At 36.1% G+C, this 26606-nt stretch overlaps 1 protein-coding gene across 1 annotated transcript in view; it reads right to left on the reverse strand.

The window, feature by feature from the left end:
• Window positions 1-26606, reverse strand: part of POU2AF2 (POU class 2 homeobox associating factor 2) — a 78116-nt gene that overhangs the window by 50486 nt on the left and 1024 nt on the right. The window contains exons 2-3 of the mRNA XM_056794423.1: window positions 24916-25043; window positions 14740-14849 (exon numbers count right to left, since the gene is read on the reverse strand). Of these exons, the coding sequence (XP_056650401.1) occupies window positions 14740-14849; window positions 24916-25043 (238 nt within the window). The remainder of the gene's footprint in view (window positions 1-14739; window positions 14850-24915; window positions 25044-26606) is intronic.

The raw sequence follows: 26606 nt of genomic DNA on the forward strand, positions 1-26606 counted from the left end.
CTTATATATGTACATATTTATTTTTATATCCCCACAATTATATATTGATTTTTACCGATCTCCCATATCACTGTTAAACACATTTCACTCTGTAACATAACGTGGCTAATAAATAGAGCCAGGATTTGAGTGGTTTTCTAACTCCAAACCCAGTTCTCTTTTTACTATACTTGGCTGCCACAATCCACCTTGTTAACATATGTCCTTGATTATTTTTTTTGTGTGGACATTATCTATATCTTATAATAGTGTTCACAAAGCCCTACTTGATGGCTTTATCATAGTCTACCTGGGTTTTTACTTGATGGTCAGCAGAATGTTCTACCATACTGTAAAGACTCTGAGGACTATCTTGGCAAAGCATAGTATCTACATTCTGAAAATCAGCCCATGTAAATATGGAGATGACTCACATGTAACTGAATTTTTTTTTAAAAAAAGGAGTAATACATTCAGGGTGGAAAGGGATACTTACTTGAGAAAGAGATAGAAGACATGTGAACAGAAACCAATTAGAATGATGACTATAAGTGCCTCCCCTAATACCAAAGGAATTCCATTAACCCCTTGGTTTATCCTTTTTTCCTTTATATGAAATTGGTATATTTGAAGATACCTGGGATCTGCTTACCATAGATTAATACATTTTAAAAGGCTCCAGCTCCCTTTGTCTCCCTTCGCTTTAAACTTCACAGATACTAACACTTGATGAGCCACTTTGGTCAGCCTACTGTTCAGAGCAGAGCTAACTAGAACCAGACAGAAGTGGAACCTAAAGGGAAGATTTCTGAAACAGTTTTCTGTGTATAGTTTTACAATTGACTTCTTAGACAAAAATCTAAATTGATCCTACTTTAGAATAAAAAAGTAAAATTAAGAAAATGTGACATGAATGTAAAATAGCTACAACTTAACCTTTTTAAAGAAGCTATTGATTCTCCACAATGGCAAATTTAAAGAAGGAATAGATGTTCACATGTACTACTGCCATTTCCTATGAAAATTTAGCCAGTATAAGTTAATCACCATAAGAAGGTCAAAAGCACCTACAAACCATGTAATTCTCCTTGAAAAGTGAATGACTTGGCATCTGGGAGCAACACTAGTTTAGAATATAAATTCAATTGCAAAACCTTATGGAAGAATTTTGGACAAGATATCTGCTTGAGTGGAAGCAGGTGCCCAACTCCCCCTTCCCTACTCTAGCAAAAACCTAAAAATAGCACCAAACTAAATAATGCTTAAGAAATCGAATGAGAATAACTTCCTATACCACATAACTGCACAAAATGTCACCCAGAAGCTCATGGACAACAGAAAAGGAAGTACATTTGAAAGGCCAGCACCAGTGCAGAGAAACAAGATGAAACTTCCCATTGTGGCCAGAAACAGACTAGGGAATCCACCACAAGGAAACCTGGGTGGCTGGAAACCCATAGTGTGGACCATGTAAATAAATGTAAGTGGAAGTAAGGACTGTGGAAATAAGACCACACAGTGAGTGGTCTGGGATTGGACCTCTGATTTCATTTATATAGTGACCATTGTATGAAAAAGCAACCTCAACATTTTTTAAAATTAAAAATTATTACTTTTGGGAGCAGCTGGGTGACTCAATGGATTGAGAGCCAGGCCCAGAGACAGGAGGTCCTGGGTTGAAATCTAGCCTCAGACACTTCTAGCCATGGGACCCTGGGCAAGTCACTTAACCCCCATTGCCTTTACCACTCTTCTGCCTTAGAACCAATACACAGTATTGATTCTAAGATGGAAGTTAAGGGTTAAAAAAATTATTACTATTTAATGAAAATATACTTTATTAATACAGGCTGGTACTTTCTCTGAAACATAACACCTTAGAGACATGGAAGAATTATGTGACTTGCCTAGGATCACACAGCCAGTATGCGGCAGAGAAAGGACTTGAGCCTAGGTTTTCCCAAAGTCCTGTCTCTGTTCACCATGTTAATACTCTTGGATATCATGCTATATGTTCTATTGGATGGATTCAGTTGGTAGATAGTAAAAGAAAAACATGACATTGAAATTGGAAATCTAGGTGACCTGAGACAAGATCTTGAAGTTAAATCCTAGTTTATACTGTAAATGCAAATATACTTTAGCAAATATGCTGTGCTTTGTCATTGAATATATTTCTGTGGATGCAGCTGCTGTGTACCAATGTGTTCTTTGAAGTTCTTTCCGCACTGATTTATTTACTTATGCTTGGATTTCCTTTGGTCACATGTATTGTAGTATTTTTTATTTGAGCCTAAAATAATTTCTCTTTTCTCTGAGTTTCTATAGTGCATATACAACACTATGAGTTAGTGGTGTGCTAAAACCCATGCCTCCTGACTCCTCATCACTATCACACAATATACTACTTTACTGCGTACCATCTTCTATTGTTTTCTAATTTATTTTCTGTCTGCCCCCAATAAGATTGTAAGTTCATTGAGAGCAAGAACCATATTTTTGAAAATAATAAATGTTATGGACTTTGAAAAGCACCCCCAAAATGAATGTAAATCTTGAAATACATATTTATCATTGAAAGGAAGAATCTTTATAAGTACCTACGATGTGTCAGGCATTATGCTAACTGTTTTATAAATTTAGTCTTATTTGATCCTCACAATAACCCTGGTAGGAAGGTACTATTACCACCCCCTTTTTATAGATGAAGAAACTGAGAGAGATAGCAGTTAGTAACTTGCCCAGGATCACATAGCTGGTAAGTGTTGGAGGCCAATTTCAACTTGGGTCTTTCTGGTCCTAAGGGAAGTATTCTCTCTTTATACCTAGTTGGCAGTTGGCTGAAGAAGATGGTAGGGCAGAGTTTGGTTAAGAGGAAATGTAAAAGGGTTGATCTTGGCGAAGGCAAGGACCACTTCCACTGGACACAAGGAAAGGAAAAAAAATAATGTGTGTGTGTGTGTGTGTGTGTGTGTGTGTGTGTGTGTATGTGTGTGTGTGTGATTTAGGGGGTATACATGTAGAAAAGGAGAGAAGAGTTAGTTTATAGAATGAGTTCTATTTTTTCAGTAAATCAGACACCAAGGTTCTCAACTACGAGGATGGGGAAGGGAGTGGTGTGGGAGACTTAAAGTTTGGAACAGTTGATATGAGGAGTGGGATAGAGAGTATCATTGAGGGAACAGCAAAATAATTGTGCTGTTCCATTGAGGGCACAATTAAGATTAGATAAGAAATATTTGTAAGGGACTTAAGTATATGTGTGTGATTTTTTCTAGATCTGTTCAGCATCATGTGAATAAAAGGTAAGAAATGGATGGCAGAGTAATCCAGGGTTGAAGTTTGCTTGAGTAGAGAGGCAGGACTTAGGAACAAGGGATTCAAGAGCAGAATTAAAGCTCAACTAGATAACTAAAGGGTTGATATTGGGAAGAGAGAAAAATGAAGCCAGCTATCAACTGTAATGATGTCTGGCACATAATGAATGCTCAAGAACTGTTACTGACTTACTACTTACTTGAGTACTTTGGAACTAGATTAATTGATTAACTAATTAGTTTTTTTAAACCTTAACTTTCTGTCTTAGAATTGATAATAAATATTGGCTCCAAGGCAGAAGAAGGGTAAAGGCTGGGCAACTGGAATTAAGTGACTTGCCCACGGTCACACAGTTCTTGAGGGTCTGAGGCCAGACTCGAGCCCAGGACCCCCAGACTCCAGACACTCTAGCCATCGAACCACCTAGATATTCCTTCCTGATAGTTTTTGTCAGAATGAATTTTTCTCTGTAGTAACTGGGTCTTTGGTTTATCAAAGACTGTGCTACTGTATCTGTTTGTATCTCTACATTGGGTATCCAAATTGTTCCATGGATATCTTTCTCTCAAAGTATCAAATAGTTTTAATGATTACTGCTTTGTAGTATAGTTTGAGATCTGATATTGATATCTACTTTAAAAAAACACAGTATATTGACCATTTGAGTAATTCATATATTCCTGTTTTAAAAATTCAAATAAACAAAATAAAGCACTTGGATACATTGGATGGCAACATAGAAGTATTAGGAATGTGTACACACACACAAACACACACACATATGATTTAAGGTTTTCTAGCTTTGGCATTCACCACTAATATTTCTATGCTGAATTCAGATGTCACAGAACAGATTTCTGTAAGATGTCTTCATATTTTTAGCAAAAGTATCAGAAATTCAGCATCATTGGCATCCAATTATCTTTGATAATGATATTATAGCATATTTAAATTCAAAATCAAATCATCTCCTCACTGTGTATTAGCACAATATCACAAAAACTCTTAGAATGCTAGTCCAGATCTAGGCAGGCTGATCAGAATGAATTGGCTAATTCAGAGTTATCAGACATGTGGCACTCTGTGGCTCCCAAGTCAGATTCAAATGTAACTGGGAAAAAATGTAATGGGGAAAATATTCAACAAAACAAATAAAAATATAATAGAATATTACTTAGCTAAGTAATTTAGATGCTATCCTCTAATTACCATAGCTTTTCCTGCTTGAGGTTTATATCATAAGAGAAACTGTGAGATAGACTAAAAGGTACCCAACAATTTGCATCATGGCAATTAATAAACCTATAAATACTTATTGAACACCATGTTCAATATTGTATTTAGGTGACATAGTAGTAATAGAAGCTGTAGATAAAACACTGGACTTGAAGTCAGGAAACTAAGAATTTAATTCTACCCCAAACATTCATTAGTTGTGTAACTTTGGCCAAGTTATTTAGTCTTTTAGAGCCTCTCTCTTTTTTTTTTTTAAACCCTTACCTTCTGTCTTGGAGCCAATACTGTGCATTGGCTCTAAGGCAGAAGAGTGGCAAGGGTTAGGCAGTGGGGGTCAAGTGACTTGATCAGGGTCACACAACTGGGAAGTGTCTGTGGTCAGATTTGAATCTAGGACCTCCCATCTCTAGGCCTGGCTCTCAATCCACTGAGCTACCCAGCTGTCCCCTAGAGCCTCCCTTTCTGCATCCACAAAAAGGGAATAATAATATTTATAAGACCTGTTTCATAGTTTTATAGGGGAAAAGTACTTGCCAAACCATAATGTGCCATGCAATACAAGTTGTTGTTATAAGGACTTTTTTTGATGCTGGTTTTTAAATGGCATTGTTTTTGTCTTAAAGTGTTTGCAGACATGTGATAGATACCGAAAAATACTTTCCAAAATGACATGAAAGATAATAAAAATGAATAGATTAGGTACACAATACAAAGTAGTAAATGACCATAGTAATCTAGTGTTTGATAAATGCAAAGATCTATGCTTTGGGGGCAAAAATTTATTATTTGAAAAAAATTACCAGGAAGGCTGGAAAGTAGCTTGGCAGAAACTAGGCACAGAACAACGTCTCACATAGTATACAAAAATAAGATCACAATGAGTAGTTAATTTAGACATAATGATCAATACCATCAATACATAATGATAATTTGGTACCTACGAGAGACAGAGGTACCAATACCATCAATACAGAATGATCAATACAAGCAAATTAGAGGCTCATGGAATATCTTATCTGTCATATCTATGGATAAAGAAATAATTTAAAGACAAACAAAAGGGAGAGCATTATGGGATATAAAATGGATATTTTTGATTAAATTTAAAAGATTTTATACAAATAAAACCAATGCATCAAGATTAGAAGGAAAACAGAAAACTGGAAAAAAATTTATAGGAAGTTTCTCTGATAAAGGCCTTATTTCTCAAATTTATAGAGAACTAAGTCAAATTTATAAGAATGTGTTATCCCCCAAATAAAAAAAATGGTTAAAAGAGGCAGTTTTCAGAAGAAATCAAAGCTATCTATAGTTATATGGAAAAAATGCCCTAAATTGCTATTTGATTAGAGAAATGCAAATTAAAACAATTCTGACCTATCTATCAGATTGACTAATATTCTAGACACCTGGGGTTAAGTGACTTGCCTAGGGAAATATTTTAGGAATTTTAGTCAGGAAATATTTTAGGGCAGACTTGAACCCAAGAACTCTAGTCTCCAGGCCTGACTATCTATCCACTGAACCACCTAGCTGAGACTTCCTGGTAGTTTTTGTCAGTGTGATTTTTTTTTCTCGTTAGAAACTGGGGCTTTGGGCTCATCAAAGAGGATTCTACTGTGTCTGCTGTGTCTGTTTGTTTCTCTATATTAGTGCACTCAAACTGTTCTGTGGATTACTCTGTCTCTGACTGTCTTTTTCTGTCTCTCATAGGTACCAAATAGTTTTAATGATTACTGCTTTGTAGTACAGTTTGAGATCTGATACTAATAAACGTATTTTAAAAAAACTATATACTTTTTTCACTATTTTCTTGAGATTCTAGACTTTTTGGCCTTCCATATTAATTTTATTATTTTTTAGCTCTACAAAATAAACTTTTGGGATAATTATTAGTATAGCACTAAATCTATGAACTAATTTAGTTTTGTCATTTTTATTATATGGACTTGCTCATGATCAATTCATATTTTTCCAGTTATTTAGGCCTATATTTCTGAAAAGAGCATTTTAGAGTGAGATTCAAATTCAAATTGTCCAGGTGAATCTTGGCATATAAATTCCCCAGATGTTGTATGATTTTTGTAGTTATTTTGAATAACATTTCTCTTTTTAGCTCTTCTTTTTGTGCTTTTTATTTTTTATTTTTATTTATTTATTTATTTTAAACCCTTACCTTCCGTCTTGGAGTTGATACTGTGTATTGGCTCCAAGGCAGAAGAGTGGTAAGGGCTAGGCAATGGGGGTCAAGTGACTTGCCCAGGGTCACACAGCTAGGAAGTGGCTGAGGCCAGATTTGAATTTTTTGTGCTTTTTTAATATGCATGTATATCCCTGTATACACACACACACACACATACACATACACACACAAATATAAGAGTGTATGTGTATGTATGAATGCTGATGATTTATTTGGATTTATCTTGTATCCTGCAACTTTCAATTATTTCAATGATTTAGCTGATTTCCTAGGGTTCTCTAAGTAAAATATTATATCATCTGCAAAAATCAATAATTTTATTTTGACTTTATCTAAGCTTATTTCCTCAATTTCTTTTTTTAGGTTATAGCTTGAATTTCTGTATTATATAGTAGTCACTAAAATGGGTAGTCTTGCTTTACGTCTCATCATACTGGAAAGGCCTCTCTCACTTTTCAATATTACCTACATTTGCTCTTGACCTTAGATAAATAGTATTTGCTATAATAAGAAAATGTTCATTTGTGCTATGATTTCTAGCATTTTTACTGTAAATACATGTTGAATTTGTTTATAATACTTTTTATTAGTTATATTGACATGAGTTATATTTATATTCTTCCTGATGAGGAACTAACCCTGCATTCTTTGGATAACTCCAACCTGGTCATACAGTAAAATCTGTGTAATTTATAGTGGTAGCCTATTTGCTAATATATTATCTAAAATTTCTACATCAGAGTTCATTGGGTATTTGTTTGTAGTTTGCTTTCTTTGCTTTGTCTTACTGTGGTCTAGACATCAAGACTCTATTTGTATCATAGAAAGAGATTAGATAGGTGCTTTCCTTTGTTATTATTGTAAACAATTTATATACTATTGGAATTAACTGTTCTCTTAACGTCTAATAGAGCATTCAAATGTGAATCCATTTATAGCTTACATGATTTATTTTTCTGATATTCTCCAAGTACGTACTCTTTCATATTAGCATATAATTAAACAAAATAAATTTATAACTACCTTTATTTACTCTTCAATTATGCTTTTTTCATTTTTGATATAAACAATTTTTTTCTTTCTCTTAAAAATCATATTAGGTAACCAGCTCTGCAGGTATTCCTTTTACACTGCAACTTTCCTCATCACAGTTTCAATATATTGCAGGCACCACAAGATATTAAATGGAAATTTGGGGGGAGTTTTGCAGAAGCCACAGATGACACACAAAGGTCAGCAAACAACACAGAAAAGGTTAAAATCTCCAGAAAAACAAAAAATATATGTATAGTATTATATAACATCAACATATTTTATCTTTTCATATCATAGATATACATGATTTCTTTTTTCAAGTTAAAATTAGTAAAAAGTTAAAATTTGTGAAAAGAACATGAAAGCCAAAAAATTTTACATGGATTTTCCAGATTGTGAGGGGCATTGCATCCCTAACTCCAACAGTGTGGAAAGGATACCTTTTTATATCTTTTTCTCTTTTGTAGGGAAGTGTCTTTATTTCAGTTTAATGGATTTTTGCTTTCAACTTCATTAATCTCTTTATAAATTTTCATAATTTCTACTTTGCTGTTCAGTTAGTGATTTTTACTTGTTCCCAATGTATTGATTGTTCTTTCTCTCTTTTGGTGATGAAAGCTTTTAGATCTTCTCAGAATTGCTTTACCTGCATCCTATAAGCTTTAGTATGTTATCTCATTATTGTAATTTTCACTAATGAAATTTTTAATCGTTTCTATATTTTATTCTTTGTTATAACAGTTCTTTATAATTATGCAATTCAGCTCCATTTACTTTCAAATTTTTAAGGGCCCATTATTGATTTTAATTTTTATTGGATTATGTATGATCTTTAAATGATGTTTAGTTTTTGTTTTTCTATTTTAAAAATGAGTTTTAAAATGAGATCTCCATGTCTTAATTCATGGTCAGCTTCTTTTAAGGTGATGTATATAAATCCCTTTCTATTCTCATTCAATAATTGCCAGAGTTTTATTGTTTCTATTTTTTCAAATTTTATTCAAATCCTTGTCTTGTTTTTTAGTTTATCTTTTAGTTAGATTTAAATTCAAAAGTAATACCTTAAGGCCTCTCTCCCATGAGTATAGTATTACTATCTATTTGCCCCTCTAATTAGATTAATTTTTCATGGGATACCTGTTCCCTCACCACTTCCCCTAGATATTTACTGTTCATCTTATACATCTCTATTACACAATAGTGATTTCCCTGTCCTTCCTCTTTCTTCTACTTCCCCCTGTCCTATCAGGTCCCTTATCTTGACTTATAAGACCACTGAGACAGAATAAAATGACCTATAGACCCTCTGCCATTTTAACCTTTCTCTATGACTTTTAAAGATGTTAGAGTCCTGAGAAAACATGTGCCTCTTAGTTTCCTTTTAGTCAGGTTATATTAGTAAACATTTATTAAGCACTTAGTATATGCCAAACATTGTACAAAGCAGCAGGAAATACATATACAAGCAGAAAGACATTTTCTAACCTTAAGAAGTTTACAGTCTAGTAAAGGATAGACAACATATGAAAGGAAGCTAAAATGCAAACTGGGGGGGCTGGGTTGGAGAAGGTACCATTTCAAGGGCATGGTGGCAAAATCTAGAGAATCAAAGAGTAGAGCCCTGACAGGAAGGAAGATGTGGCTGACCTGGGCTCCTTTCTTAAAATGGAGATTTTAGGATCAGTTAATCAGAGGAAGGAGCTACAGTATCAACGTATACTTCTAGTCTGAGAAGGACAGTGGTGATGTGAACTTTTAGAGTGAAGAGGCTGCAGTGGCATGATAGAGAAAACCTATACCGTCAAGAGTAGACAGGAATAAAGACATGCCTAGCTTGGGCTATTTCTTTAAAATTTCACATGTAAACAATTCTTCTCCACACACTACCTTTTAATTATATACATCTTTCTGTGTTTTTCTTGGTGCCTACATTTCTATTTCCAAATTGTAGGATTATACTTAGTTTTGTTGGACAGGTCATCCTTGGTTGTAAACTTTTATCACTTGTCTTTTGGAATGTTATATCACACATTCGCTTATTTTTTTATTTTATTTTATTTTTGTGATAGCTGTTAAGTCTCAGCCATTGTAGCTTCTTTTTGGCTGTGTAGCATTTTTTTTTCTTTGAACTGTAAACTCTGTATTTTAACTATAATGTTCTTGGAAATATTTTTTTTCTTGAAGTGACAAGGTAGTTTTACATTTTTCTATTTTCACTTTGTCCTCCGGTTTTAAAAGTTCTGAGTAACTTTGATTTAGAATTAATTACCAGAATTATGGTATCCAGTTTTTTTTCTGCTTATAGTTTACAGATAGTCTAATAATTCCTAGATTGTCTTTCCTTTACCAGTTTTCTAGGGCAGTTGATTGTGATATATTTCTTAGGTTTATTCCTTTTTAAATGTTTCTATTTTGTGTTTATTCTTAAATTTGTTTTTGACATTTTGAAATATTGTTGATAAGGAAATATGTTTTGGTGATAATACATGTATAACAGATTGAATTGCTTGCCAATTCTGGGAGCAGAGAGGGAAGAAGGGTGGGAGGCAATTTGAATCCAATAACTATAGAAAATTTATATGGAAATTTATTACATGTAATTGGTAAAAAAGAAAATAAAAATAAATATATTGTTGTGGTTTTTTTGTCTATTCCATTCTAATTTTTAGGATATTCAATTATTAAGTGAAATTTTCCACCATCTTTCCTAAAGTGTCAGATTTCTTTGCCATTCTTTTCTCCCTAGTTTTCGAATTTTGTTTCCTTTGTTTCATTTCCTCCAGATACTCCTGAAGTTCCCTCTGTCCAGGGCATTGTTTTTCTTTGAGGATACTTGGAGTTTGTGGGGTTGCTATTCATTATCCTTTTGTAGGTTATTAATAATAACCAGGTTCTTTCTTCATGGTTTTTAAAGTATCCCTGGATTTATTTAGCAGGAAGCATGTATTTGGGTCAAATTCTGTAACTGAGTAGTATGGGCAGTGCTTGCCTAGTCCTGAGTATAGTGGGCCAGGGTAGGCCCCTTCTTTAAGAGAATTTGGAGCTGTTCTGGTGCTTGGCTATGCCTACATGTTCCCTCTTGTCACAGAGCTCTGGGACCTCTCCCTGCTGTAGACTCTGCGTGAGGTACTTTCCACATACTGTTGGTCTTAAGGGTTACTCCTATTTTGGACCCCCAGTACAGTCTTCAAGGATTTCTTGGGAAGGATTTTGCCTCAGCTTGATTTGGACCAATGCTATTAAGTTGGCCTTTTCACAGAGCACTCCAAGGTTGTTCATTCACTCTCTCTCTCTCTGGCTTCACATTGTAATTTTATGGGTGAATCTGCTTTCTAACAAGTTGCATTCTACTAGGTTTTGGGGAAGGATTGGTCAGGGATTGCCACACTGTATTCATGCAGAATGTTCTAGTCACTCTTATACAGTCCCTGACCTCAGAGAAGCTTTGGGCTTGGTTGGGCTTAAGTAGTATAGAGTTCTGCCAAGTAATTCTGGCATTGCCGGAGGACTCTAGGGACCTCTTGCTCTGCTCTCTGTGCTTGACTCTTAATCTGGCCTGACTTGTCTGCTACAGATCTCTATAGGACTGCAAGAGTTCTTCTGGAGATCCTTGCATTGGGTGAATGTTTCTTGAACTTATTCTTCCTGTCATTTGGTAGAGTAGTATATCTCTAGACCTCAATGGAGTATTTCCCAAGGATCTGGGTTCTTCTGCTTCCTAACATGAACCAACCTTTCCAATTGCTTCAGTTGTATTATTTGTAAAATGAGAGAGGTTGGTTATGATGGCCCATCTCAGCTCTAAATCTATGATTCTATAAACACTGGGCCAGTTCCAATAAGATGAAATTCGATAGATATGTGTACAGTCTTATCCTTGCTTCAAAAAAATAAACTTAACAAATATAATGGGCAGTATAGTGTAGTGGAATGTCTTGGGAGTCAGAGGGTTTGGATTCAAATTTCACTTGTAATGCTTATTACCTATCTTACCTGGGGCAATCATTCTTATCCTCTCGGTAAATGAGAGAATTGCACTAGATGACTGCTGAAGTCTTCTCCAGCTCTAAATCTATGATTCATTGATTTTGTGTTCCTTTGTGTGGCTATAGAGTAGAGTAGTTCATTTGAACAGGATCTGGGTATTTTAATGGACTTCAAAGCTCTTAGTCAACAGTGTGATGTGTTATCAAGAAAAGTAATGCAATCTTTGGCTGCATTAAGGAAAACAAGTTGAGAACATGGAAGTAATTGTCTCATTGTACTCTGTCTTGGTCAGTCTGAATATGGAGTATTTTGTTGCATTCTGGGAGGCATATTTTAAGAAGTTCTCTGACATGATGGAGAATGTCCAGAGGACAATGACTATGATGGTGAAAAATCTCAAGACTGCCATATAGGGGACTAGTTGATGGAAGTAAGGATGTTGAAATGGATAAGAGAAGTCTCAGGAGCCATAATTGCTTTGCAAATGTTTGAAGGGTCATATCATGGAAGAGTATTGTTCTATTTGGCCCAAGAGAGAAGAACTAGTAGCAATGGGTGAAAGTTGCAAGGGGAAAAAAATTTAGACTTGATAACAGCTTCCTTCCTTCCTTCCTTCCTTCCTTCCTTCCTTCCTTCCTTCCTTCCTTCCTTCCTTCTTTCCTTCCTTCCTTCCTTCCTTCCCTCCCTCCGTCCCTCCCTCCCTCCCTCCTTCCTCCCTCCCTCCCTCCTTCCTTCCTTCCTTCCTTCCTTCCTTCCTTCCTTCCTTCCTTCCTTCCTTCCTTCTTTCCTTCCTTCCTTCCTTCCTTCCTTCCTTCCTTCCCTCCCTCCCTCGTTCCTTCCCTCCTTCCTTCCTTCCTTCCTTCCTTCCTTCCTTCCTTCCTTCCTTCCTTCCTTCCTTCCTTCATCTTCCTTCCTTCCTCCCTCCCTCCCTCCCTCTTTTCCTTTTTCTCTTAAATCCTGGGTTCCCCTATCTTGCCAAGGTTGGAAGTGTAGGGTCTACTTACTGACCTGGACCTCCTTTTATCAGCTTAGGAGCTTTGACCTGCTTTGTTTGCTTAATCTTTACCCTCTCCCTCACTTTAGGTTCCCTGGGGGCTCATTAATAATGCTGCACTTTAGGGGGACATCAGATTTGCTTAGTTCATTGTACCTCAGGGTGCCTGAGCTCTAGAGTTCTGCTAGCTTCAGCAGCATTAGTAGCTGGGATTATAAGCATGCTCCACTATGGCTGACAAGAAAATTTTTAACAATTAGAACTATCCAAAGGTAAAAGGATGCCTCATAAGGTAATGGGGTTCCCTTTACTTGAAGTTTTCAGACAAAGGCTGGATGATATTTTCATGGCTATGTGTAGGTGGTTTCTTTTTTTTCATACAAATTGGACCAGATGGCTACTGAGGTTCCTCCCAATTCTGAGAAGTTCCAGAGAAATAAATTCCTAGGTGATGAAAATCCAGACCAAAAATCTATTGTGTTATGTCTTTTTTTTTTTTTAAACCCTTACCTTCCATCTTGGAGTCAATACTGTGTATTGGCTCCAAGGCAGAAGAGTGGTAAGGGCTAGGCAATAGGGGTCAAGTGACGTGCCCAGGGTCACACAGCTGGGAAGTGTCTGAGGTCAGATTTGAACCCAGGGCCTCCCTTCGGTAGGCCTGGCTCTCAATCCACTGAGCCACCCAACTGCCCCCTGTTATGTCTTAAAGAATATATAATTTTTTAATAATAGTAACAATGAGTTCCCTTTCTCATTTCTTTAAAGACCCAGGGTTTCTTACCTGGTTAGTGGGGATAAGAGGAAGCCCCTTCAAACTAGGGAATTCTGGTTGCTGGAATGAAAGGCCTCTGCCAAACTGCTATGATTTGATGAACCTTACATACCTCCTGCCCTCCCCAACTCTATGTTTTTTTTCTTCTTATTTTACCTTCTGTCTTAGAATCAATACTATGCATTGATTCCAAGAAGAGTGGTAAGGGCTAGGCAATAGAGGTTAAATGACTTGCCCTGGGTCACACAGCTAGGAAGTGTCTGAGGTTAGATTTGACCTTAGGACCTCCCATCTCCAAGCCTGGCTCTCTATCCATTGAGACACCTAGCAGTCCCCACTCTGTCTTCTTGTTGAGCCTGTCAGCAATCCCTGGAAGGACACACTAGTGGCAAAAAATACCTACTTACTCTTTCTTTTCCCAACTGAAGTGAGGATCATAAGGATGAACTTGAGATATTATTCAATGCAGGCAGAATTGTCTCTGAGGGTCTGCCACCATTATAATGGGATTTTTCTATAATTGGTGAGACTTGCTCATTAATATATATTTTGGTGATAAAAGTAATATGGAATGGAAAATAGAGTGCTGGGTAAGGAGTCAGGAATCTGGACTTAAAACCCCCTTCTGACAGTTATAAGCCAGGTGCCCTTGGGTAAGCCATTTTACTTCTATGTGACTCAACTAATTCCTTAGAACTTGTCTAGGAAAGTACATACAGATTGTGATCTACAGGATAGAGGGAATACCCATGCTAAAAGTTTCCCAAGTTGCTGAATACTAATACCATATCAATAGAAATGATCCCTATATTCTTACATAGTGAAGTATTTGTCAGGGGTATTGTTTATTGACTGAACCAGTAGTAGATTAAGCACTGATTGGAGTCAGGAAGACCTGAATTCAAATCCAACCAGAAACATTTACTAGCTGTGTAATATTGAGCAAGTCACTTCATCTCCTTCAGGATCAGTTTTCTCATCTGTAAAATAGGGGCACTAATAGCATCTACCACCCACGGTTGTTATGAGGATGAAAAGAGAAAATATTTGTGAAAAAAAAAAACCACTTTGCATATCTAAAGGTGCTATACAAAAGCCTTATAATATTATGGTTATGTATGTATTGAGGTAGATAGGGGATGAACGAACAGGAGACCATACATCAAAAGCATAAAACAACCTAAGACTGCATTTACAAGTTAAATTGGAACTTACATTAAATCTTGAATTACTTGGTTGTCTGGACCTTTTTTCTGCTAGCAGATCCTTGACTGTGTGTTTCACTCTGACACCTTGATAGACCCTCTTGCTGTAGTCTCCTGGGACTTAAACAAATAGTTCCACATTAAAACCAAGGAAAATGAACTTGGCCTTTGGATAATGATTTTAAGACAGAAATGCTAATGCGCACAAGAACTAAAGCCATCACAGAATATTTTAGTTAGATGAGAACTAGGAATCCTCCAGTCTGATTCAGGATTGAGAATCTTTCTCCAGCATTCTATATTGTTGGATATCTCTCCTTGAATACCTCTGATTGATATAAAAGTCAATATCTATGAAGTGGTTTTGTTCCATCATTGGGCAGCCTCTGAATAGAAAGTTTTTGGTGTTGAATGGAAATCTGATTTCTTTGTATTTTGTAAATCTTGAAATTTCTCAGACTTGTGAATGTTAAAAATTTCCACATTGAGGAATCCTCCATTGGAACAAATTCCCTACTGGAAACATTCCCCATTTTGATGTGAGAACTCGCCAGGATCAGAAATGGGAGGACCTCTACTCCACCCATACTTAAGATTGCTTTAGGGGGGAAAACTCCTTGCTATGGGAGGACCTCTACTCCACTGATACTTAAGACTGCTTTAGGGGAGAAAACTCCTTGCTAAACAATGAAAGTACTTGGACCCATGCTTATAATAAGGCAAGGAGTTCTTTGAGCCATGCCTGTTTTTAGAATTGATACAATGGGATGCTAGGTACCTATAAAGGTCGGGAAGGTTTTCTCTTGATGGGATTAGTCGACTCAGCTGTGTTTTCTCTGGTTCAGACTTACTGAGGGGATTAGTCGACTTAGCAGGAATTCAGATGGGCTGTCTTTTAGAAAACATCTACGGTGATTGGTAGATGGAAGAACTTAGGGGAGGTGACATAGGAAAAAAACCCCTATATAAGAAAAGGAATCAGAGGAGGCTTGGAAATCCTTGGATCCTTGGAGATAGAGGCTTGGAGATAGGATCCTTGGAGATAGATCCTTTTGGAGGAGGCCCTTTGAAGATCTCTTGAGAAGAAGTCCCTTAGGAGGCTGACTCTGGCTGGAACTCCCTCTGGGGAGACTCTGTTCCCCAGACATCCTTGCTTAAGACAAATCTTGTGGTGAGTAATAACTGACTGGTTTCTCTCTTAAGGCTTAGGCCTGGGTTGGCCAGACCTGCCCTGGGCTGACCTATTCTGTTCTCATTAATTCCTTTTCTCTCTCCTTCTCCTTTTCTTTAATTCCTCATTGTATTATTAATTAAATTCTCTATAAAACCCAGTTGACTTGGGCATATTCATAATTTGGGAATATATTCCCTGGTGACCACCTTATTATTTGATTTAAAACCCAAGACACTGTAGTGAAACATATTTTCTGAGGTCACAATTTACTCACCCACTCTTATATCTATCATAATTTATTTCATCCACCATTTTAACTCACTACACTTTTCAACATCAACCATTTTAAATCTAACAATTTCTACCTATTAGTCCTACCTACTTCTGTCTTTGAAGCAACTTCGAATTGGTCTGTACTCTTATAGAGAAAAATCACCTTCAAATATTTGAAGACTGCTATTATGCCTCTTGTCTTCTCTCTTCTATGTCATAAACATTTCACATTTCTCACAATTCATGGTTTCCAGACCCTTTAACAAAGTGTTGTTTTTGGAGTTTTGTTTGTTTGTTTGTTTTTGGACAGGATTCAGTTTGTTAGTGTTTGTGTAAACTTTTTTACTTAGTTAATAAGATATCAGTGGTTTGATGTGTCTTTAGCGTTCTATTACTACTTCAAATGAAGGAAAACTTAGGCTGATAGACCTGCAGCTGTAGAAATAAGAATATTACTGTCCTTATGCAGGAGAATAGTTTTTGAAAGCCCCAGGATGTAATTGTAGAAAAGAGGCCAATGAAAGTGGTGTTAAATTAATTGGAAAAGATAAATCCACACCAAGTGATCTCTTTGAGGTGTAAATTAGTCCCCTGAATGATTCAAAAGGACCATAAGTCAGTCAAAGAACAATAACTTAGCTAGCATTTATATAGCTTTCAAGTTGGTAAAATACTTTACATATGTTATATCATTTGATCCTTATAATAACCTTTTGAAGTAGATATTATTAGCTCCATTTTATATATTAGGAAACTGAGATGGAGAAAGGTTAAATGAATCATCCAAGGTCATCCAATAAGTGTTTGAAGCAGGATTTGATGTTGAGTCTTCTTCTTCTTCTTCTTTTTTTTTAAACCCTTACCTTCCATCTTGGAACCAATACTGTGTATTGGTTCTAAGGCAGAAGAGCAGTAAGGGCTGGCAATGGGGGTTAAGTGACTTGCCCAGAGTCACACAGCTGGGAAGTGTCTGAGGCCAAATTTGAACCTAGGACCTCCCCTATCTAGGCCTGGCTCTCAGTCCACTGAACTACCCAGTTGCCCCCTGAAGTTGAGTCTTCTTGATTCCAAAACTGATATTCTATCCACTATATCTACTTGACTCCCTACCAATTCCTTAAGGAGATAATTTTAGGTTATTTGTTTACTTTGGGCAATCTGAAAAACCAGAGTTTTTGAAAAATAATGTCAGCAACAAAGTGACAGTTTTGGGGGGTGCTATTGTGGTATAGTAAAAAGAGCACTAGACTTTAGACTGAGGAGACTACTTGAATTCTGACTGTGACTTTGGTCAAGTCATATCATCTGTATGAGCTTCAGTTTCCTCATCTGTAAAATGGAGATAAAAATACCTGCAATGCTGACATCACAGAGTTATTTTTTTTCAATATTCCTTCTCTCTTAGAAATGATACTGTGTATTGATTCTAGGATAGAAGAGTGGTAAAGGCTAGACATTGGGGGTTAAGTGACTTGCCCAGGATCACTCAGTTAGGAAGTTTCTGAGGTCAGATTTAAACCCAGGACCTCCATCTCCAAGCCTGGTTCTCTATCCACTGAGCCATCTAGCAGCCCCCAGGAATATTATTAAAGTCAAATGAAATAAAATTATGAAAAGACTCCATACTTTGCTCAAGACACTCCATCTCCCAGCTGTGAATTTTCCTCTTCTAAATAGTTTATTATTGCCTTATGGTTCTTGTCTTCTACCTCCTTATTTTCTGTTGTGCCTCAATCTTAGAAATATTAATTCCTCCAAGAGGTACAGAGGTTAGAAGTAGAATTGTAGAATTTTCTTGGTGGCTGTGATTGCATAGCTCATTACCATTCTTTTCTCTTTGTCATATATTTTCCTCCCAATTTGCCATGAAATGCCCTCTCTGGGTTCATACCTTTCTGGGTGTCAGTTGCCTCTAGAAGTTCCAATTCCTTTCTCCTGAGGCAATTACTGTCAATGAAGGCACACTAGTTTCTCTAAAAAATAATTCCTGTAGATTATACCCATTATAACATCCTCATCTCCCATTATGGAATCTTCTCTCCCATATAGTGGGAACCACTCCTATTGCTGAATCAAAACCACATCATCTCCTGTCAACTCCAGCATTGATATCTCATCCATTTTCCTGTAGGAACTCTTTTCCCTGAAACACTACTGGAGTTCTTTTTCTTTCATTGATTATTGTTGACTTGATCAAGGTACATCAAACTTTCCTCTCTATTTTCTTCCTATTCTGTCCTCTTATACACTCTGTGAATCTCTGATTTAGTACTTTCCACCCCCAGCCCCAATTTGATTGACCTATAGAATTCTGTTCATGGTGTTTTAGACCTGTTCCCCCACCATCAATTTTTCTGTTTACAATCTGCTTTCATCCTTGTCTTTTTGTCTCTTTTTATTTTATTTTTAAACCCTTACCATCTATTTAAGAATCAGTACTGTATATTGGTTCCAAGGCAGAAGAGCAGTAAGGGCTAGGCAATGGGGGGTTAGGTGACTTGCCCAGAGTCACACTGCTAGGAAGTGTCTGGGGCCAGATTTGAACCTAGGAACTCCCATTTCTAGGCCTGGCTCTCAACCCAGTTACCCAGCTGTCCCTCCTTATATCCTTTTAGAAAGAAATTTCTCAATTGGCTTGGTGTATTTAGTTGTTTGCAATCCCAGAAGTGTCTCAGGTTTTTTTTCCCCCCTATTTATCTTGTTACTTGTGCTTTACTTGATTGCTATACTTGTTTACCTTTCCTTTATTTCTGTTGGCTAAGGTGTCTAAAAAGCAAATAAAATGCCTATATCTGGTCTTCTTTATAGTAATACTTCCAATATCTCTTTTAAAAGATGGAATGTCTATCTTTTGTTATCTGTAGGCTTGTTAGGTATATCATCTCAGAGTGCATCTTGAGCTTTTGTTCCTCATATAGCATTATTGCATTCCCTCCTACTGTTACTGGCAGATGCCAAATAGTCTTGATTTATTCAAAATCCCTTTCCTTTATATTTGAAAGTCTTTTCCCCTGTATATTTACAGAATTTGTTTCTCTTTAGAATTGTTTAACTACTATGTGTATTGGAATTTGTGCAATAGGAGTTTTAAATTTTGATTTTAAAGCACTCTAATGGATTCTTTTAGTTCTACTCTGTTTTCTCTATTTAGATATTTAGGGAAGTTTATCTTGTATTATTTCTTCTATTATGTTTTTCAGGTTTTTTTAAACTTCTGTTCTCCTGAGAATTCCATCATCCTTATGCTGTCTCTATGCATTCTCTCTTTAGGACCAACATGTTTTTATTGAAAAAGAGATCATTTTTGTTTTAACATTATTGCTTTTTGCTTCTCTTCTTAAAGATTGATCGTTATCTTCTATGCATTTGTGTTACCAATTAATTGCTTTCTCTTTGGTTCTTTGGTCAGATTTGCCACTTTGGATTCAAGTTGTCTATTTTTCTGGATCTTGAGTGAGAAGTGAAGGCTGAAAATATAGATAAGAAATTATCTAGGTGAAGCAATAAGTGAAACTATCAGATTAGATGGGTTCTTTCAGAAAGCAAAAGAATAACAGGTCAAGGATTGAGACATTGGGAACACTCTGGGTAAGGGAACACAAGAGGAAGGAAGGTGTCATCAAGAAATATGGAGGAAGAATGGTTGGACAAGAACAGAATCATGTAGGGTTATGAAAGCCAAAAAAGAAGAGAGTTTTGGGAAATAATTGTGTCAAAAACAGAGCATCAAATGAGTGGAAATGAGGAAAATGAAGAAAGAAAATATCCCTTGAATTTAGCAAGAAAAAGATGAAGAAACAACTTCAATTAAATATTGGATATGGAAATCCAATTATAGAGAACTTAGGAAAGAATAGATGGTGAGAAAGTAGAAGTAATGAAATAACATCACTGAGTTAGTGGAGTGAGGTTTTTAAGAGAATATTAAGGGAAATATAGTAGAGAGCATATTTCCCTCTACAAAAAGTAGAGGAAAAAAATTTATTTACAATAACATAAGGCGAGTTAAGGTAAATAGTGACTTAATGAAATGTAGTTCAAATTGTTGTGTATGATAATTGGTCAATGAATTAATATTCATTAAGCATCTGCTATGGGACAGGCATGGTGCTAAATGCTGGGGATATAAAAAGAGGCAAAAAACAGTCCCAGCCATCAAGGAGCTTGCAATCTAATGAGGGAGACAGCTTGCAAACAAATATATTCAAAGCAAGCTTTTATAAGATAAATAGAAAATTAAAAGAGGGAAGTCATTGGAATTCAGATGGGTTAGGGAAGCTTCCTAAGGAAGGTGGGATTTTAATTAGAATTTAAAGGAAACCAGAGAAGTCCATAGTTGGGGAAGAGGAAGGAGAATATTCCAAGCACAGGGATGGCTTGAGAAAATGCCCAGGGATTTTCTCAGATACCATGAGGCATAGTATCTCTTGTTTGTGGAAAAGCAAGGAGGTTATTGTCATTGAATAGAAGATTATAAGGTATAAGGCAGGGGTCCCCAAACTACAGCCCTTGGGCCACATGCAGCCCCTGAGGCCATGTACCCAGCTCCCACTGCATTTCCAGAAGGGGCATCTCTTTCATTGGTGATCAGTGAGAAGAACACTGTATGTGGCAGCTCTGCAAAGTGCAGTGTCGCTCACGTACAGTACTACTTCTGGTGACATAATCCTTTGCATGGAGCCTTAGAATGAGGTGTGGGGCAAAGGATTACATGGCTGCACAATGGAAGACATCATCATGGTGAACAGAAATCTGGGGGAAGGGATTCCTCATTGTGTATACTGCTGCCCGGTTAGGGTTAGGTTTTTATAGTCCGGCCCTCCAACGGTTTGAGGGACAGTGAGCTGGCCCCCTGTGTAAAAAGTTTGGGGACCCCTGGAAAGGAGACAAGTAAAGTAAGAGGGGCTGTAGGTTATGAAAGTCTTTGAATTCTAAACTTTTTTTTTGTATTGCTCCAGTAGGCAATAAATAGGAAGTCACTGGAGTATATTCAATAGGGGGTTATGTGATTAGATTTATACTTTTAGGAAAATCACTTTGCTGACTGAATGGGGGATGAACTTGGAGTGGAGAGGGTCTTGAAGCAGGCAGATCCACCAGCAAGTTATAGAAATAATCCAGGTGTGAGGTGATGAGGACCTGCACCAGAGTGCTGGCAGTGTCAGAGGACAGAAAAGGACACATTTGAGAGATATTGCAAAGATGAAATTGCATGCCTCAGAACAGCATGGATATGGGACATGAGAGATAGAAAGAGAATCCAGGATGACTCCTAGGTTGAGAGCCTGAGGGATTGGGAGGATAGTGTTGCCCTCTATAGTAATAGTGAAGGGTTCTCTTTTGGACATATTGAGTTAAAGATGCCTATTGGATATCCAGTTTGAGATGTCTGAAAGGTAGTTGCAGATGTGAGATTAAAGACCAGCAGACAGATTGGGGTCAGAGAAGTGGATCTGGGAGTCATTTTTATTGAAATTGTAATTAAATCCATGGGTATTGATGAGATCACCAAGGGAGTGGTATAGAGGGAGAAGAAAAGAGGATGCAGGACAGAATCATGAAGGACACCTCTGATTAAAGGGCTTGATCTGGAGGGGGAACTGACAAAAGAGATAGAGAAGAAGAAGTCTGATAGGTAGGAGGAAAACCAGGAGAAAATGGTATTCTGAAAACCTAGAGAGAAGAGAATAATCAACAGTGCTAAAGACTGAAGAGAGGTCAAGTAGAATAAGGATTGAGAAAAGGCCACTAGGTTTGACAAGTAAGAGGAGATTATTAACTTTGGAGAGAGCATTCATGTCAGAATATTTCTCTTGTTTTTGAGACTTCTAAAGTCTCTTTGTCTTTTCTGAGAGGGAATGGAGAGAAGACAATATTATGTATTTTGACAGTTTTCAAATTATGTCAATGATCTTACTTTTGAATGGAGCACATTTTGTCTTAGCATTGTGTCTATTTAAAGAATCCGCACCTGCATAGATCAGGCGGGAGCTTAAGAGCTTTTATTCAAATATTCTAGATACACGCTTACATTCAGATCAGTTGTTGAGAAAACAAAGACATGTTTCCAGGCAGAAAGCACAAGCAAATTTATTAAGAAGAATAAAGTGATCCCTTAGAACTGAATTTTTTACTTTACCATTGTAATGACATGTTTGCCAAATGACCCATGATGAATGCACTTTTTCTTTTCTGAAACCTCACTGCAGTTGCACAAAATACAGCCCATGATGCATGAAATAGTCTTTCTGTTTAACATGCTGATGCTTAAAATTATATATAATACTATATAAGTAATCCAAAATTTTGAACAATTTAGTTTAAAACTAAAACCTTCTGAATGGCCTTTAGTTATTGGATATCACATATGGTTCATTTTATTGTTTAGTAACTATATTATTCAAACTGGCCTCAGGTACTTCCTGGCTAAGTGACCCTGGGCAAGTCACTTAACCCCAACTGCCTATTCCTTTCTGCTCTTCTGCCTTAGAACTGATAGTGTCAGTTCTAAGACAGAAGATAAGGATTTAGGGGGAAAAAAGAAACTATATTGTCTTCTTCCCTATAAGAAGTAGCAAAAAAGGAAGTTTAGATTTTTAAAGCAACAGATTTTTCCCATAGTTTGTAAAAATTAAATTTTCTTTCTATCTCTTTCTTTCTTTCTTTCTTTCTTTCTTTCTTTCTTTCTTTCTTTCTTTCTTTCTTTCTTTCTTTCTTTCTTTCTTTCTTCCTTCCTTCCTTCCTTCCTTCCTTCCTTCCTTCCTTCCTTCCTTCCTTCCTTCCTTCCTTCCTTCCTTCCTTCCTTCTTTCTTTCTTTCTTTCTTTCTTTCTTTCTTTCTTTCTTTCTTTCTTTCTTTCTTTCTTTCTTTCTTTCTTTCTTTCTTTCTTTCTTTCTTTCTTTCTTTCTTTCTTTCTTTCTTTCTTTTTCCAAGAGTGGTTGGTTGCCTTTTGAATAATATGACTGCACTAAATTTTTTTGCTATTGCCTGTGTGTATAATACCTCCAAGAAGCTGCTTCTTCAGAACCTCAAGGTACTTCAGTCCTAGTTTTAAACCTTCTAAACACTTTTTAAAAGGAACATTTTTATATTGAGTTGCATTAAAAGACAAAAGGTACAATTAGATAAATAGATCGTCTTTCTTAAATCCCAGTCCTCCTCAATGCTCAAATATTTTTCTTTAAATCAAGGCAGAACAACCTTTTTTTTATTTTTAAAATTTAGCTGCTGACTTAGTATCAGTTTTAAGAAAAAAGAATGGCAAGGGCTAGGCAGTTGGGGTTAAATGAGTTTCCTAGGGTCACACAGCTAGGAAGTACAGGACAACCTTGAATGATGAATTACTCTGTGCATAACAGAGCATTTCCTTCATGTTTTCCATTTCTTGGTCTATTAGAACCAAGATGAGTGTGTGGACCTAAATTCAGACTGAAATAGGAGTACAGTGCTGCTATCCAACATCCTGTATTCAAGCCAACTTGGACAGGAAGATGTGAATTCAAATCTATCTCTGACATATACAAGCTGTATGGTCTCAGACAAGTGCATTATCTTCCTTATCTATAAAATGCATCTAATAATAACTCCAGTACCTGCCACGGAGTTTTTGTAACATTCAAATGAAATAATTTATATTATTATAAAGAAAATAAAAAATGCTTTATGACAAGTTAAAGGGAAGAGAAGGAGAAGGAAGGGAATATGTATTTATTAAGCACCCACTATGTGACAGGCAGTATGCTAAGAATTTTATAAATATTATCTCATTTGAATCCCTCAAAACAATCTTGGGAGGTAGATGCTATTTTTATCCCCATTTTACAGATGAGAAACTGAGGCACACAAAATGTAAGTGATTTGCCAAAGGTTTATATAACTACTAAATGTTTGAGGCTAGATTTGAATTCAGATCTTACTGACTCTGCACCCTGAGATCTATCTACTATGCATACTAGCTGCATTATATATTAGTTATTGTTCCTTCTATTAATATTGTTATCATCACCATCACTGATACTTTTTAAAAAAAGTTATGTGAGGGATACAAATGAATCAACAGACAGGAACTGAACACTATGCTAGGGACTAGGGCAGTCCAAGAGAGAATAAACCATAGTTCCTGTTAAAAGTACCCTATTTACCTGTGCTTATTATTATAAAATGAAAAGCAGTCAATTAACAATGATTCTTTCAGTTAAATTAGGTAAGATTTTACTCTGAGTTGAACCTAACGTATGAATTCCATTTACTATCAGGTAAACCCAAACACATTTTTATGATTTGCGTTCAGAGAATGAACATTAATCCAGATTTTTCCTTATTTTACACACATTGTCTTTTTTAGGTCTAATCTCAAACAAGATATTCAAAATGCCTTTTATAAATATGGTTTGCTAGACTCAAGGCCAAACTTGAAGTAGTTGATTTTTTATTTCTATACTTAATTTTTACTATCCTTGAAAAAATATTACAGTTTCACTTTTATTTTTCACAAAACATTATTCTGACAAATTTATATTTCAAACTAAATAAATACCTGACTGAATTTATAGAAAGATATTTTTACATGTAGTAATAAAATGCTGCTGTGCTATTACAAAATAATCTAAATGACTTCTTTTCAGGTTCCTCAGTTAGAAGTTACAGCATTTCTTTTCCTTCATTCTAAGTATATGTATGTAACCAAAAGACATGAGGGTTCTTTAAAAAATTTCTTCTTTAATAACTAAGTTTCACTTACCACTTTCCATTTTGGGTGATGCTGTGAATTTCCTTCTTAGCAGCAATGCAAGATTCCTGAATAACCAGCATGCACTCTTTAGTGGACAGTGAAGGCTCCTCAAATTGCTGGCAAATTTCTGACTTATCCTAATGGAAAAGGCATTTTGACAAGGTACTGATGCTTCTGATGTGACTTGTTTTAGATTTGATTAAATGCAAATCTTTTGGTATGTTTCTCTACAATTTGCATCCTTGGTATAGATTACAATCAAAGGCATATTTTACTCTCTAAGACAATATTTTATAGAGCAAAGAAAGGTTTTTCTTAGACATAAAAGTCATTAACAGTTCATTAGAAAAGCGAAGATTCCATAATTTGTTGTACAAAAAAAGTCAGATCTATGCTATTTTCTAGCATCATATAGGTCTAGTTTTGCAAAGTGAAAAAGGGTACATATTCATCCTAGGGGCATTTTAGGTTAGCTGTTAACAAGTGAACAAGTACTTAGGCTAGAATGTAAAAACAAAATTTCTCATAGGTATAGATGAGGTGTAGATGATAAAATCAAAGATGATAAGGTCAGTAGATAGGATTTCAGTTCCTGAAAAGTTTCTACAATGTATCCTTAAAACATTAAGAAAAGGGAGAGGTGAACACAAAGAGCCAAGGTGGCTTCATCAAGCATGAGCCATGCCAGAGTAATATTATACATATATATATATTTATCCCTACTAAATTGGTAGATCAGAGGAATGCTGTAGATACGATTTTTCTAGATTTTAGCACAATGAAAGGAGTTCTGCAATTAATCGCTCCAGCGTGTTATTTAGCATTTTTATCAATGACTTGGCTAATATCCAGAGGAATGATAAAGAATCTTGAATTCTTGTCACATGAAGATAAGTTGAAGGTACAGGGTCTGGAGGAGAGAATACTTAGGAGGGACAGTATAACTATCTTCAAGTATATAGAAGGTTATCACATGGAAAAAAAAAATTAGTTGTTTTGCTTGGCCCACAGAGCAGAACCAGAGTGATGAGTAAAAGTTGAAAGGAAGCAAATTTAGGTTTTATAAAAAGAAAACTACATTAGAGAGCTATTTAAAAGGAGGTCTTCCAGAAATGACAGGATCAGTGATCATGAATTTTTGATCAGAAAATACAAAAGCATTTATTAAGTGCTAACATGCTAGGCCCCAGAAGCAGAAAGATAAAAAGTAAATGGTTCCTGCTTTCAAGGAGCTTTGGGGATAAACAATATGTATACGTATGTCATCACTATAGTATTATAGCTTGAGCACTAACACTGATCTTAGATGCTAACTCTAACCCTACCAACCATATTTCACAAAGATATTAAATGATTTGTACAAGGTCAAACAAATAGTAAGTGATGAAGCCAGGAGTCTGTCTGTGGCCTCAGACTCCAAATGTAGCTCAATTTTTACTGTATTACTGTCATTGAATAAATTAAGTCTGTAAAATTCTTGCAGACCTGATTTTCAATGCTGTTATCTATCTATCTATCTATCTATCTATCTATCTATCTATCTATCTATCTATCTATCTATCTATCTAGAGAGAGGGAGAGGCATTTTTGGCTTGATCAATGGTGGTCTCAGCTATCCCCAACCCCATTCCAAATGGCCTCTTAAAATTGAACTGTGACAAATATGTGGGTTGGTTCTGGGTTGCTGGAATTGGGAAGAA

This window comes from Monodelphis domestica, chromosome 4 (assembly GCF_027887165.1).
Source record: "Monodelphis domestica isolate mMonDom1 chromosome 4, mMonDom1.pri, whole genome shotgun sequence".
Classification (NCBI taxonomy): domain Eukaryota; kingdom Metazoa; phylum Chordata; class Mammalia; order Didelphimorphia; family Didelphidae; genus Monodelphis; species Monodelphis domestica.